The sequence below is a fragment of the Saccopteryx leptura genome, chromosome 10 (assembly GCF_036850995.1).
Source record: "Saccopteryx leptura isolate mSacLep1 chromosome 10, mSacLep1_pri_phased_curated, whole genome shotgun sequence".
Taxonomy (NCBI): domain Eukaryota; kingdom Metazoa; phylum Chordata; class Mammalia; order Chiroptera; family Emballonuridae; genus Saccopteryx; species Saccopteryx leptura.
Genome location: NC_089512.1, coordinates 47120920 through 47136057, shown reverse-complemented (window position 1 = coordinate 47136057; position 15138 = coordinate 47120920). Strand labels below are relative to the sequence as shown.

The 15138-nt window shown below is 39.9% G+C and overlaps 1 protein-coding gene and 1 pseudogene across 2 annotated transcripts in view; both read right to left on the bottom strand.

The window, feature by feature from the left end:
- The window catches only part of TMCC1 (transmembrane and coiled-coil domain family 1), a 265968-nt gene that overhangs the window by 176044 nt on the left and 74786 nt on the right, over positions 1–15138 (bottom strand). Inside the window, exon 3 of one of the 2 annotated variants that reach the window (XM_066351879.1) lies at positions 14163–14434. In XM_066351879.1, coding sequence (XP_066207976.1) covers positions 14163–14393 — 231 coding nt within the window. In that variant the 5' untranslated portion in view covers positions 14394–14434. Of the gene's footprint in view, positions 1–14162; positions 14736–15138 lie in introns of those variants that run through there. The other variant, XM_066351878.1, reaches the window with a different exon arrangement.
- LOC136382522 (large ribosomal subunit protein uL3-like) overlaps positions 14638–15138 on the bottom strand; it is a 61549-nt pseudogene continuing 61048 nt past the window's right edge.

The window sequence follows — 15138 nt, the reverse complement described above, 5'->3', positions numbered from 1 at the left end:
TCATCTTGAAGAAAATGAAATCTACAGAATTTAATTTGTTTAAGGTCACTCTGATATTTAGTAACAGATATAAAATATTGTTAGAATCTAGAACTGCAGGCTTCTGGCTCCTGGGCTTCATTATACCACACTGCTTCTTTCACTGCCACCTATGTAAATCTTGCCATCCCAACAAGACCATAAAGTCTTTGAGAATAAACCTGTAATATATTTAATGTGTAGTTCTCACTTAAAATTGAGGTGAGCAGCCCTGGCTGGCTGGCTCAGCAGTAAAGCATTAACCCAGTCAAGGCACACAGTTCAATTCCCAGTCAAGGCACACAGGAGAAGCGACCACCTGCTTCTCTACCCCCCCACACACACTCTCTCTATATCTCTCTTTCCATCCCACAACCCTAGCTAGATTGGAGCAAGTTGGCCCCAGGTGCTGAGGATGGTTCCCTCCTGGCTTTGCCACAAGTGCTAAAATAGCTCGGTTACCAAGCAATGGCCCTAGATGGGCAGAACATCTCCCCACAGGGGGCTTGCCAGGTGGATCTTGGTTGGGGCATATGTAGGAGTCTGTCTCTCTGTCTCTCCACTTCTCAATTAAGAAAAAGAAATGAGCCTGACCAGGCAGTGGCGCAGTGGATAGAGCGTCGGACTGGGATGCGGAGGACCCAGGTTCAAAACCCCGAGGTCACCAGCTTGAGCGCGGGCTCATCTGGTTTGAGCAAGGCTCACTAGCTTGAGCCCAAGGTCGCTGGCCCGAGCAAGGGGTCACTCCGTCTGCTATAGCCCCCCCTTCATCAAGGCACATATGAGAAAGCAATCAATGAACAACTAAGGTGCTGCAACAAAGAATTGATACTTCTCATCTCTCTCCCTTCCTGTCTGTCTGTCCCTGTCTGTCACTCTCTCTGTCTTTGTCACCAAAAAAAAAAAAAAAAGAAGTGAGGTGAGGTGAGCAGTATGGCAATAGCTCAGGTACCACTGTCCACCACAGCCAAATCTTTGCCATTACATTATTACATTTATATATTGTGGGTAGCTGCTTTCATGCTTCTGATGCAGAGTTGAATAGCTACAAGAGATTATATGGTCAAAAATATTTACTATTGGCCTGACCTGTGGTGGCGCAGTGGGTAAAGTATTGACCTGGAAATGCTGAGGTCACCGGTTCGAAACCCTGGGCTTGCCTGGTCAAGGCACATATGGGAGTTGATGCTTCCAGCTCCTCTCCCCCCCTTCTCTCTCTCTGTCTCTCCTCTCTCTCTCTCTCTCTCTCTCTCTCTGTGTCTCTCCCTCTCCTCTCTAAAATGAATAAATAATAAAATAATAATAAAAGAAAAAAAATAGATACTAAAAAAAAAATATTTACTATTACTGTTTACAGAAAAGGTTTGCAGATTTGACGAAAAACAATGCTAGATCAAACACTCAATAAACATTATTAAACAAGTGTGAATAAACACTGGTCCCATGGTGATTTGTAAAACATTTAACAGAAGAACACATAAACTGAGATATCACCATGAAAGATTCCAGTATGTTTAACCAGGTTTACACTTTCGTCTGTGTCAATTTTTCATATCCACATCATAGAATCAAAGAACAAAGTTAGCAGGAACAGTAAAGATCAGGTAGGTAGTTAAGTGAGTTGCCTAAAATCATTCAGCTAGTAAATGGCAAATCCAGAACAGAAGCCTTCTTTTAAAAAATTATTTTCCATTATAACAAAGCAAATTTTCATTTTTTTTAATTTTAATTTTAATTTTTATTTTTTGAGAGACAGGCAGAAAGGGAGAAAGATGAGAAGCATCAAGTCATAGTTGCGTCACTTCAGTTGTTCACTGATTGCTTTTCATATGTGTCTTGACTGGGGGGCTCAAACCAAGCCCGTGCTCAAGCTGGCAACCATGGGGTCATTTCTACGATCCCACACTCAAGCTTGTGAGCCTGCCCTCAAGCCTGATGAGCCCGCTCAAGCCAGCAACCTCGGATAACCAAGCTAATTTTAACTAATGAAAGAATTATTTTCCACTTTTTGACAGTAAGGTATAAAATTTGACTTTATAATGTTTCAAGTAATCTGAGTATTTACAAGTTTGATTTATCAGAAAACAATTATAATAACACCAAAACTTAAGGGAATCAAACAGAAACCAAATCTACTCGGAACTTACAGGTTTCTTTTCTCCTCTCATTCTACTGTCCATTTCGCCTCTTGATGTTACTTACCACTTTATTTTAAAACACTAACACTATCCTGATCCTGTGGTACATTTATATACTACGTTGAAATTTTCAAAGCATTTATTTAAATAATCTCAGTTTGTACCATGAAATATATACCTGACTTCTGGACTACTATGAATCTTATCATTGCTTCTAAATATGACCTATTTCTAATCTAATGCCATAAAAACAGATATTCAATATCCATCTCCCTAAGTTCACTTTTTTCTTAAGATTCTTTCATTGGACCTCTGTTGTAATAATTTAGCAGTTTTTTCTAAGATGTTTATGCTGCTGCATAAAATATTTATCAAGGCCCACTATTATTTTCTTCATAGAGAATCCCTTTCTTGGTACAGTATATTGCTAATCAACTCCACTTACTTACCTTCTAGGGAAATCCTATTCAGGACCTTCAAAATCATTCAAACTGACCATTGTCAATCTCTTGCTTTGATCTCTCCCACTACTCTATTTAAGGCTTCTAAGACCTTGGTTTCATTCACCATCACTTCTTACCTAGATTCTACAACAGACTCCTAACTGTTCTACCAGCTTCTACCTTGATCCCCTGTAGTGTATTCACACAGCAGCCAGAGTGATCCTTCTAAAAAATTAAGTCAAAACATGTGACTCCTATGCTCAAAACCCTCCAATGGCTTTCCATGTAATTCAGAGTACAGCCACAGCCCTTACTATGTCTATGGAGCCATACCTGATCTGGCCACTAGTAAACTCTCACCCCATCTCTGTTACAATAGTCCTCTCTTATCCCTTATGGTTTCACTTTTCATGATTTCAGTTATCCTCAGTAAACATAGGTCCAAAAATATTAAATGGAAAATTCCAGAAATAAACAATGCTTAAATTTTAAGTTGTGTGCCATTTCCCATATAGCATGATGAATCATCATTAGTAGCCTAACACCAAGTCACAATGCCTATATCACTTATCTCAATTCATCTCATCATACAGGCATTTTTTAAAACACATATCATCACAAGAAAGGTGAGTACAGTACAATAAGATATTTTTAGAGACCACATTCACATAACTTCTATTTAGTATATTGTTATAACTTCTACTTTATTATTAATTATTGTGACTAATCTCTTACTGTGCCCAATTTATAAATTAAATTTTATAATAGGTATGTATGTATAGGAAAAAGCAGTATATATAGGGTTTGGTACTATCTACTGTTTCAGGGCATCCAAAGCAGGTGTGGGTGATGGACAAGGGGTTTAGAAACATACCCCTTGAGGATAAGGGCACTACTTTTCTATGTCCTGCTCACTCAGCTTTTTCATACTGGACTCTTTGCTATACCTTCAACATGTCAAGCAGACTCCTACCATGCACTTACTTCATCTGCCTTGAGTATTTATCCCCCAGATAGCCAACCATACCACTAATTCCTTCATCTCTTCAAATCTTCACTGGAATGCCACCTTCTCAATGAGGTTTATCCTTATCATCCTACTTTATGCTGCATCTCACCACTCTTGCATACATATTCCTGATCTCTCTTAGCTCTAATTTTTTTCTTTTTCCCATAATATTATACTTATCATATTTCAACATAATATATAATTTATTGATTATATCTATTGTATGCTATCTCCTTTAATAGAAAGTAAGCTCCATAAGGGCAGAAAATTTTGCCTGTTTGTTTTCTGATGTATCCTAACTACCAACATTGCATAGTACATAATATTTAATATTGATGAATGACTGTATGAATGCTACTCCATTTCAAACATTTATCCATGTATATTTTCAAACTCACTAAGCAGACATTCTTTCTTGTTCTCTCTGTCTATTCACTACTCATTAATTCACTGAATAAATAAACCAAGGGCAAAAGTATCAGGCATGGGGAATTCAGATATGAATAAGATACAAAGTCAGCCCTCAAGTAACTCCTCTCTCCATTTCCACCACCACTTTCTTCATCCAAACTAGAACTTGATCTCACCTGGACTACTATGATAGCCTTCTGACTCATCTACCTGCATCAAATCTGAACCTACTCCAATCCATTCTCTGTGCTATAAGCATAGCGATGTTTTCTAATCAGAACAATGATACTGCCCCTTTGCTTAAAATGCTGATGGTACTCATTCCTCAGAGATGGGGAGAACAATGATACTGCCCCTTTATTTAAAATGCTGATGGTACTCATTCCTCAGAGATGGGGAAAAACCCCTTAACATTTTCCACAAACCTCTGATATGCTTCTTATCTATCTCTCCAGACTTAACCAGCGTACACTTGCACATACACACACACAAACATATACACCTGCCATTCTCTCCCTCATACTCAGAGAAACTTCCTCCCATCTTAAGGTCTTCGAACCTGTTGTTCCCTCTCCATCATCTAATTACTTCAGCTTATCCTTCAGATCAGGGGTCCCCAAACTTTTTACACAGGGGGCCAGTTCACTGTCCCTCAGACTGTTGGAGGGCTGGACTATAAAAAAAAAACTATGAACAAATCCCTATGCACACTGCACATATCTTATTTTAAAGTAAAAAAACAAAACAGGAACAAATACAATATTTAAAATAAAGAAGTAATTTTAAATCAACAAACTGACCAGTATTTCAATGGGAACTATGCTCCTCTCACTGACCACCCTTCCGGAAGTGCGATGGGGGCCGGATAAATGGCCTCAGGGGGCAGCATGTGGCCCCGAGGGCGGTAGTTTGGGGACCCCTGCTTTAGATCTCTGTCACTTCCTCAGGGAAGTCTACCCTGACTTCCTTAACTAGGTCAAATGTCCCTATAAAAGGCTCTAGTAGCACTTGTCACAGTTGGAAATTTTATGTTTCTGTAACGTGTCCCCATCTGATTATAAATTCCACGAGAGCAAAGATCACATCTGTATTTGTTTACCAGGTATCTGCAATGCTTAGCATTATCAAATACTCAATATATATATTTGTTGAATAAATGAATGAAAGCATAAACCAACATATGGAAATGTGAAAAACTTTAGAGGAAGAATAAAAAGTATGGAAAAGGAGTGCTAGTTGCTATAAGGCAAAAAGTGGCATGAGGTAAAGAAGTCCACCTGGGCTAAATCATGGAAGGCTGACATGTCATTTTAAAGAATTTTCTTTACCTCTCAGATAATAGTGGAGCCAGTGAAGGGTTTTTTAAACAATGGAAATGACATAATTTGTTTTGCACATTAGCTCTCACAAGCTGCAGCAGCATGGAGAAAAGATCTGAAATGGAAATAAGATAAATGAAGCCCCAAACTAGAGCATTGATTTAAAAATGGAGAATGGGGCAAGCTTGGGGATCATGTGTTTGAAAAGTGAAAGGTATAAGAATAAATCTAAAGTTGCCAACCTTAGATTTACTGGTGACTGCTGGCTCCAGAAAGTGAGATCCAGCAATTCTCAAACTCATGGGCTAACTGCACTAGAATCATCTGAGGCCTTCATTATTAATACATATTTCTAAACTCCGTATCAGATCTTATAAATCAGAATTCTGGGGTGGGTATGGAAAGCTTATTTTCAACTAGTGTCCTAAATGATTTCTGCTGTATCCACTCAAGTTTAAAAACAACTGAGACAGAAAAGATACTGGAAGACAAGATGGTTTATGAAAGATGATAATGAGTTTAAATTTGGAAATGATGACTTTGAATTGCCTATGCAGACAGCCAATTCTGAGAGTCAGAGGATTGGTCAAGTTGGAGATCAAAATTTGGTGGTATGACAACTTTAAGTTCCAAAGAACACACTAAGAGTGGATAGAGAAGATAACTTGCTCATTATTCAATAAATATCCTAAAGTGCCTTTTTTGCATGAGGTATTTGTGTGCAAAATATTGCCCTGCTAGGTGTTGGGAAGTATATAAAGCTAACACATGGCACATGTCTTGCAAGCCTCTCAATATATCAGCCAAAATGTCAAAGGCTTTATCATTCAAGTCCATAATATACCTTGAATATATATATGTTTGCCAAGAAAACACTAATTAGTTTGTTCCCAAAAGTCTTTAACTTAGAGGATATACTTATACTCCCTATTACCCACATCAACATACTGAAGCACCTCTACCCTGCTTCAAAACTTTCAAAGATTCCTCTGAACAAATTACTTCTTTCCTAAATATACACATTCTTATAATTCTCAAGGCACTTATCTCATTCTACCTTGTATAATAATATTGTGGATGGAGCACAGTGCTGCAGAAAGAGAAGTAGCCGATATAAATCAAAAGCTTCACCCCTTATTTATAAGTTATATGACCCTGAAAATCACTTGTTTCCTACTTTGTGAAATGACAACAAGAAGCTTCATTACCATCTCATAAAATAATTAAGATCAAGTGAGATAATTCATGTTAAGTTACCTTATTAAAATTCACAAGTTATATTCTCTATGTGCATCTTACCTTTCTTACTAATTTTAAAAATCTTAACTTATGCCTGACTAGTGGTGGTGCAGTGGATAAAGTATTGACCTGGGACATTGAGGTCCCAGATTTGAAACCCCAAGGTCACTGGCTCAATCATGGGGTCACCAGCTTGTGCATGAGATCACAGACATGATCCCATGGTCAATGGTTTGAGCCCAAAGGTTGCTGGCTAGAAGTCCAAGGTTGCTGGCTTGAGCAAAGGGTCACTGACTCAGCTGAAGCCTACCAGTCAAGGCGTGTATGAGAAGAAATCAATGAACTAAAGCGCCACAATTATGAGTTGATGCTTCTAATCTCTCTCTCTTGCACACACACATGCTAAAAATATAAAAATAAATAAAAAATAAAATCTTAAGAGTTAGGATCAAGTGTTACGCATGTATATGTCTACCACAGCATTTTTCAGGATATCCTGCACATAACACGTACTCTTAAGTTTGATCAAATTATGATGAATAAATGCTATGAGATAAAAAAGAGGAATATTTATACCCTACCTCATTCAAAAAAGGATCCAAGGCAGCTAACATGCATGCTTCCTTAACCAATCTATCCCACCAATAAATTTTGTTTTCCTTGCTCATATCATTCCCCTGTGTGAAATAACCCCTTCTCCTACTACCACATACTCTATATCTAAATCCTATTTCTCCTACAAGACCCAAATTCACTTCAACCCAGAATGACCTTTCTCTTCTCAACTTGGCACCATTTACCATATAGATACTGTTTTATGTTGTTTGCCATATCACTAACTATACTGTAAGTTCATTGAGTCTAGAATGAGAAAGTTTTCAGATTTCCTGGAGAACTTTAATTTGAACAATAGGTATAACAGAAACAATCTTATATGGTGGCTATTCTTTAAAATCTGAGAGAAGGATCTGAAGTAAGACCATATTATGCATAAAATGCGAACCCTCAATTATCATAATTAAATGCCAACAATTGATTGTTTCTCTCATTTTATACATACAAATAAAATTTTTAACATTTTAATGTACAAAAAGAAAAACACATTCTATGTAGTTCCTGTACATGCTTTAGATGTCCCAAGTACTGAGACCAATGTCCAATTCATAAAAATGGAGACACACTTTGTATGGTAGGTAAAAGGAGTTTCTGACTCATAGTGACTAGCTTACAGTAGTTACTAAAACCTAGATAATAAAGATATAAATGACCTAGCTATATTATTTCAGTTCTGCAACACTCTAGCTGTGAAGCATGCTAGCTGGAAAACCATAGGCATACCTAACTCTTCTATGCCCCTGCTAGTTTGTCAATAAAAAAGAAAAAATACACCCGACCAGGGGTAGCGCAGTGGACAGAGTGTCAGACTGGGATGCAGAAGACCCAGGTTCGAAACCCTGAGGTCGCTAGCTTGAGCGTGGGCTCATCTGGTTTGAGCTAGGCTCTCCAGCTTGAATCCAAGGTCACTGGCTTAAGCAAGGGGTCACTTGGTCTGCACATATGAGAAAGCAGTTCGTGAACAACTAAGGTGCCTCAAGAAAGAATTGATGCTTCTCATCTCTCTCCCTTCCTGTCTGTCTGTCCCTATCTGATCATCTTTCTGTCTCTCTGTCTCTGTCTCTCTCTCTCTCTCTCTCTCTCACACACACACACAGAGAGAGAGAGAGAGAGAGAGAGAGAGAAAATACAAAAAAAAGGCTGTTTTAGAATTAATAAGAAAATTACATAACACATTTAAACACAACACTGCTGGCCACATAATAAGCATACAATGATGGTGGCTTTCATTTTCATCACTACCAACTATGTTGTCTCAAATATCTCTTGATTAATATTCATATACTGGCATTGTTTTATGTAAAGAAAATTACATTGAAAATTTAAACATTTTCAACCTGTGGTGGTGCAGTGGATAAAGCGTCGACCTGGAAAGCTGAGGTCACTGGTTCAAAACCCTGGGCTTACCCAGTCAAGGCACATATGGGAGTTGATGCTTCCTGCTCCTCCCCCCTTGTGTCTCCCTTCTCTCTCTCTCTCTCTCTAAAATGAATAAATAAAATTTAAAAAAAATTTAAACATTTTCATTTCTGCATCTCCAACTCAGTATGTAAAGAAGGTTAACACAAACTATGATATTACAACAAAATATGTTGTAATATTATGCAATCACTACAATTCTAATAAGAAATGTTTATGGATATCTAAAATTGCTCATGATAGAATTTTAATCAAAAAGAATACAGCCTGACTAGGCAGTGGCAAAGTGGATAGAGCATCAGACTGGAACATAGAGAACACAGGTTCAAAACCCCGAGGTTGCCTGCTTAAGCACCGGTTCACTGGGCTTGATTGAGCACAAGTTCCTTGAGCATGTGGTTGCTGGCTTGAGCATGGGATCATAGACATGACCCCATGGTTGCTAATTTGAGTCCAAAGGTCTCTGGCTTGAGCCCAAAGGTTGCTTGCTGGCTTGATCAAGGGGTCACTCACTCTGCTGTAGTTCCCCCCCACATCAAGGCACATATGAGAAAGCAATCAATGAACAACTAAAGTGCTGCAATGAAGAACTGATGCTTCTCATCTCTCTTTGTCCGTCTGTCTGTTCCTATTCGTCCCCACTCCCATTCGGTCTCCAAAAAAAAAAAAAAAAATACAAAATTGTGCACTTTATAAGATTATGGTTTATTTTTAAATGTTAAACTTAATAAAACTAAATAAAAATAAATTTTTCTTTTTTAAAAATTTCTTGACTGATTTTTAGAGAGAGGAGATTGACAGAGAAAGAGGGAGGAGAAGTGGGAAGCATCAACTCATAGAAATTGCTTCCTGTATGTGCCTTGACCAGGCAAGTCCAAGGTTTTAAATTCACAATATCAACATTCCATGTCAGTGCTTTATTCACTGTGCCACCATAGGTCAGGCTAAATTTTCTTCTATATATTTTTTCATATATAACATATTAAATGGAAAACATACCAAAATATTGGCAGTATTTTTATATTATTTTTCTTTTACTTTTCTGTTTTTCAAAGTTTTCTACACTGAGCATATTTCTTTCAAATTCAAAACACTTAACTTTTTAAGTTTTATATCAAAAAGCATTTATAGAAAAAAATCAATCTGCCTTTGTGAATTTAAAAATTATCCGTTAGGCCTTGGCCAGTTGGCTCAGTGGTAGAGCATCAGCCCAGTATGTTAATGTCCCAGGTTCGATTCCCAGTCAGGGCACACAGGAGAGGCACTCAGCAGCTTCTCCACCCCTCCCCTCATTTCTTTCTCTCTCTCTCTCTCTCTCTCTCTTCCTCTCTTTCCCCCCCCTCCTGCAGCCATGGATCAATTGGAGCAAGTTGGCCCTGGGCACTGAGGATGGCTCCATGGCCTCTGCCTCAGATCAACACCCCAGATGGGCAGAGCATCACCCCCTAGTGGGATTGCCAGGTGGATCCCAATCAGGGTGCATGCGGGAGTCTGTCTCTCTACCTCTCCTCTCACTAAATTAAAAAAAATAAAATTAAAAATTAAAAAAAAAGATCCTTTAGGCCAGGGGTCCCCAAACTACAGCCCGCGGGCCACATGCGGCCCCCTGAGGCCATTTATCTGGCCCCCACTGCACTTCCGGAAGGGGCACTTCTTTCATTGGTGGTCAGTGAGAGGAGCATAGTTCCCATTGAAATACTGGTCAGTTTGTTGATTTAAATTTACTTGTTCTTTATATTAAATATTGTATTTGTTACCGTTTTGTTTTTTACTTTAAAATAAGATATGTGCAGTATGCATAGGGATTTGTTCATAGTTTTTTTTATAGTCCGGCCCTCCCAACGGTCTGAGGGACAGTGAACTGGACTCCTGTGTAAAAAGTTTGGGGACCCCTGCTGTAGGCCCTGGCCTGTTAGTTCAGTCAGTTAAGAATGTCGTGTCCTGAAACAAACAAGGTTGCAGGTCTGATCTGGGGTCAGGGCACACACAGGAAGCAATCAAAGAATGCATGACTGAGTGGAACAACAAATGAATGCTTCCCTTCCCCCTCTACTCTTGCCCTTCATCTCTCTGTCTCTCTAAAAATCAATCAAAATTAAGCCCTGGCTGGATAGCTCACTTGGTTAGAGCATCGTCCCGGTCTGCAAAGGTTGCCAGTTTGATTCCCTGGTCAGAGCACATACATGAGTAGGTCGATGTTACTGTCTCTCTCTCTCTCTCTCTTTCTCTGCCACTCTCTCAAAACAAACAAACAAATAAATAAAAATAAAAATCCTTTATATGATGTAATTTGATTACATATGTATGGCATCTATTTATGAAGTACATATATATGCTTACTTTAAGAGACAAAAACACTTTTTTTTTTTTTTTTTTTTTTGCATTTTTCTGAAGTTGGAAACGGGAGGCAGTCAGACAGATTCCCACATGTGTCCGACCGGGATCCACCCTGCATGCCCACCAGGGGGCGATGCTCTGCCCATCTGAGCCATCGCTCTGTTGCAACCAGAGCCATTCTAGCACCTGAGGCAGAGGCCACAGAGCCATCCTCAGCGCCCGGGCCAACTTTGCTCCAATGGAGCCTTGGCTGCAGGAGGGGAAGAGAGAGACAGAGAGGAAGGAGAGGGGGAGGGGCAGAGAAGCAGATGGGCGCTTCTCCTGTGTGCCCTGGCCGGGAATCGAACCCAGGACTCCTGCACGCCAGGCCGACGCTACCACTGAGCCAACTGGCCAGGGCCAAGAGACAAAAACATTTTAATACAAGTACTGCAGCAGACTGGATGTGTCCAAAAGATTTTTCTGTGGAGCCTGGCTGGTGGTGCAGTGGATAGAGTGTGTCTCAGAGCACTGGGGTCGCCAGCTCTATCCTGAGAGCCCCAGCACATTTCCCAAGGTCACTGGTTTGAGCCCCAGTCAGGGCACATATGAGAATCAATCAATCGATACACAACTAGGTGGAACAACAAGTTGATGCTTCTCTCTCTCTCTCTCTCTCTCTCTCTCTCTCTCTCTTTCTCTCTCCCCCCCACTGTTCTCCTCCCTTCCTCTCTCTCTTAAAAAAAAAAAGGAAGAAGAAGAGGAGGAGAGATAGAAAGGGGGAGGGGGAGGAAGAGTAGGAGGAGGAAGAGGAGGAGAAAATCAGATATTAGTGAACCTGAAAAGGAAGGAAATACAAAATCTTTGTGTTCAAATAGGTCCCTTTCACATCATTAGGTCAAAGCCATGCTTTGAACCTACTATACACAGATAAATACTTGCCAAATATGAATTTTTTTAATTATTGATTTGAGAGAAAGAGAAATGGGGAGAAACACTGACTAATTGTTCCACTTACTTATGCGTTCACTGGTTGATTTTTGTATGTGCCCTGACGAGTGATGGAACGTGCAACTGTGGCGTACAGGACGATGATCCAACCAACTGAGAACCCAGCCAGGGCTGAATATTTTTTAAGGAATCTAGCTTAAATGCCAATAACATACCTTAAAAACCAGACTCGTTATGTGACAAAGGGCTAGGGCAAAAGCAGATGGCTTTCAGATGATACACTGAAAAATTAACTCAACATTTGTCTTAAGAGTTGCGTGTGTGTACAGGGCACATGCAAACACAAATCTGTAAAAACACTATTAACTTATATAGTACAGAAATATCAGTGTACTTATATGGTTACTGCCAGTATTAAAATATTTTCATCCTCAGACCTTTGAGTTAAAAAAGGGAGAAAAAGCCCTGGCCGGTTGGCTCAGCGGTAGAGCGTCGGCCTAGCGTGCGGAGGACCCGGGTTCGATTCCCGGCCAGGGCACACAGGAGAAGCGCCCATTTGCTTCTCCACCCCTCCACCGAGCTTTCCTCTCTGTCTCTCTCTTCCCCTCCCGCAGCCAAGGCTCCATTGGAGCAAAGATGGCCCGGGCGCTGGGGATGGCTCTGTGGCCTCTGCCCCAGGCGCTAGAGTGGCTCTGGTCGCAACATGGCGACGCCCAGGATGGGCAGAGCATCGCCCCCTGGTGGGCAGAGCGTCGCCCCATGGTGGGCGTACCGGGTAGATCCCGGTCGGGCGCATGCGGGAGTCTGTCTGACTGTCTCTCCCTGTTTCCAGCATCAGAAAAAAAAAAAAAAAAAAAAAAGGGAGAAAAAAATATAAAAAGAGGAGTCAATATTTAGAATTTGAAACAATCTCACACACTAAAGTACAGCAGAGAAAAAGCTCTCCAGACTAATCTCCACTTAACCAACATGTGATATTATTCTTATACTCTCCATTTTCTCTGAAAGAGGTGCGGACTTCATGCCCACAAAATAATTAAGTGTCCCTGGCTGGTACTTCCACATACATCTTGTTCTGACATCAGTTTGTTACTTATATTCATTATAACTCAAGTTTAAATAAATAAAATACTATATAAGCCAATCAGATTTGAGTACTAAAAGGGCTACTATTTCTATTAAAACTAAATTGAGTGCTTTAGTAAGACTCAATAAAGCCAAGTTGCTTTTTATTTTTTTAATTTTTTAAGGACTTTATTAATTTTTCAGAGAGAGAGAGAGGGAAAGAGGAAGTGAGAGCGAGAGAGAGAAGGGGGAGGAGCAGGAAGCATCAACTCCCATATGTGCCTTGACCAGGCAAGCCCAGGGTTTTGAACCGGCTATCTCAGTGTTCCAGGTCGACGCCTTATCCACTGCGCCACCACAGGTCAGACCCAAGTTGCTTTTTTAAAAAAGGAATTTAAGGTGGCACTTCAGGAGATTATTAAAATCCAAGATTCTGGCCCTGGCTGGGGTGCTCAGTGGATAAGAGTGTTAGCCCAGTGTGTGGACATCCTAAATTCAATTCACAGTCAAGGCACATATGAGAAGCGACCACCTGCTTCTCTTCCTCTCCCTCAGCCAGTGGCTCTGCTGGTCCAAGCATATCAGCCTCAGGCGCCCAAAACAGCGCAGTTGATTCCAACATCAGCCCAAGATCAGGGTTGCTGGTGGGTCTAGGTTGGGGCACATGCAGGAATCTATCTCACTATCTCTCCTCCTCTCACTTAACAAAAACAAAACAAAACAAAAGAGTAAATTATAAGAATGCATATGTTCTACTGAAGAAAGCAAAACGTATACTGCATGGTACAGTATGTATGAAAATTAGAAGCAATTTATATTTCCATGCTAAGCACAGACACACCCAGATTCTAGAACTTTATTCATTACCTTAATGTAAGAAAGATAATTCATGTCCAAAACCAAAGCAACAAAGCATCTTTATTCCTCCACCATAAAACTGAGAGTTTTAAGACATAAAGAGCACATAAAGTATACTAAAGGTTTCAGCAAAAAGGTAAAATAAACAAAATACAGCAATATGTTAGGAAGCAAATTGGAATATAATTATAAGCATGCATTCATTAGCTACAATAATTATTATTCATCCATTTAACAAAAATGAAAACTATCATTTACCACAACTTTGAGATATCTCTTTTTAGTTACCAAAGAAAACCTGAAGAATCCTAGAAAAAAAAGAACAGTAAATTAACAGAAAAAGAAATACTAACAGACTTACCCGTTCTACAGTTGCCTCATCCCCTGGTAGACATGCAGCAGCAGCAGCAGCAGCACAAGCTATTTCCATCACAGCAGAGCTGGTAGGAGCATCAGTGGTAGATGAAGACCTTGGTCGGCCAGACTGCATAACAGTTGCCATCTCCTGGCCAGATTTCCTGTTGATTTGAGGACTTCCCTTTGGGGCCTCTGGCTTGCCCCGCCTACTATGCAAGCTTGTCCCTCTCTTCATCTTGGGTGGCACTCGGATCTGTTGCAGGACACGATTCAGAGCTGTGGGGTGGGTGGGAACACCATCAATCTCAGTACATGTGTTCTGGCTTTCCAGATCCACCTCAGTTTCTGGATCTGCCTGAATCTGCTGCACATCGTGTGGAGACACTGATGACCTCCTGCGCTGGTGCTGGAAGAGATGCTTCAAGCCTTGGCCAATCACATTAATGTTCTCCAAAGCATTGTGGGTCATTTTAGACAACTTTTGCTCTGATTCTGTCTGCTTTCTGGCCTCTGCATCTTGGGATTTGCCTCCAGGATCAGGATCCTCATATAACTGTTCAGTGCCCGAAGGCTCCATCAGTAGACTTAATATACTTATTTGCAAACTCAAAAAATTTTAAACACACCAAGACTGTCAAATTAGGTAGGCATTTGCTTCAACAGTAACTACACATGCAGCAGTGAGACGGAGGCTTCATGCCTATCTAATGTTTAAAGAAAAAAGAACACAAAAAACTCATATTATAAATCCATGCAGAAATTCCAGTGTTAAAACTAAGAAAGACATGCCACTTAGCCAAACAAATGGATACTTCATTAAGCAATCTTTAATTAGAATATTAAAAGATAGTTTTCTAGATAGTGGGTATGATTATTATCTAAAATAGGAGAAAAGCTCAGAAACAAGTACATAAGAAATGAAAACAGCAATGCTTTAAAAAATCCTAGAAGCTATATACAATATATGAAGAATTGAATAC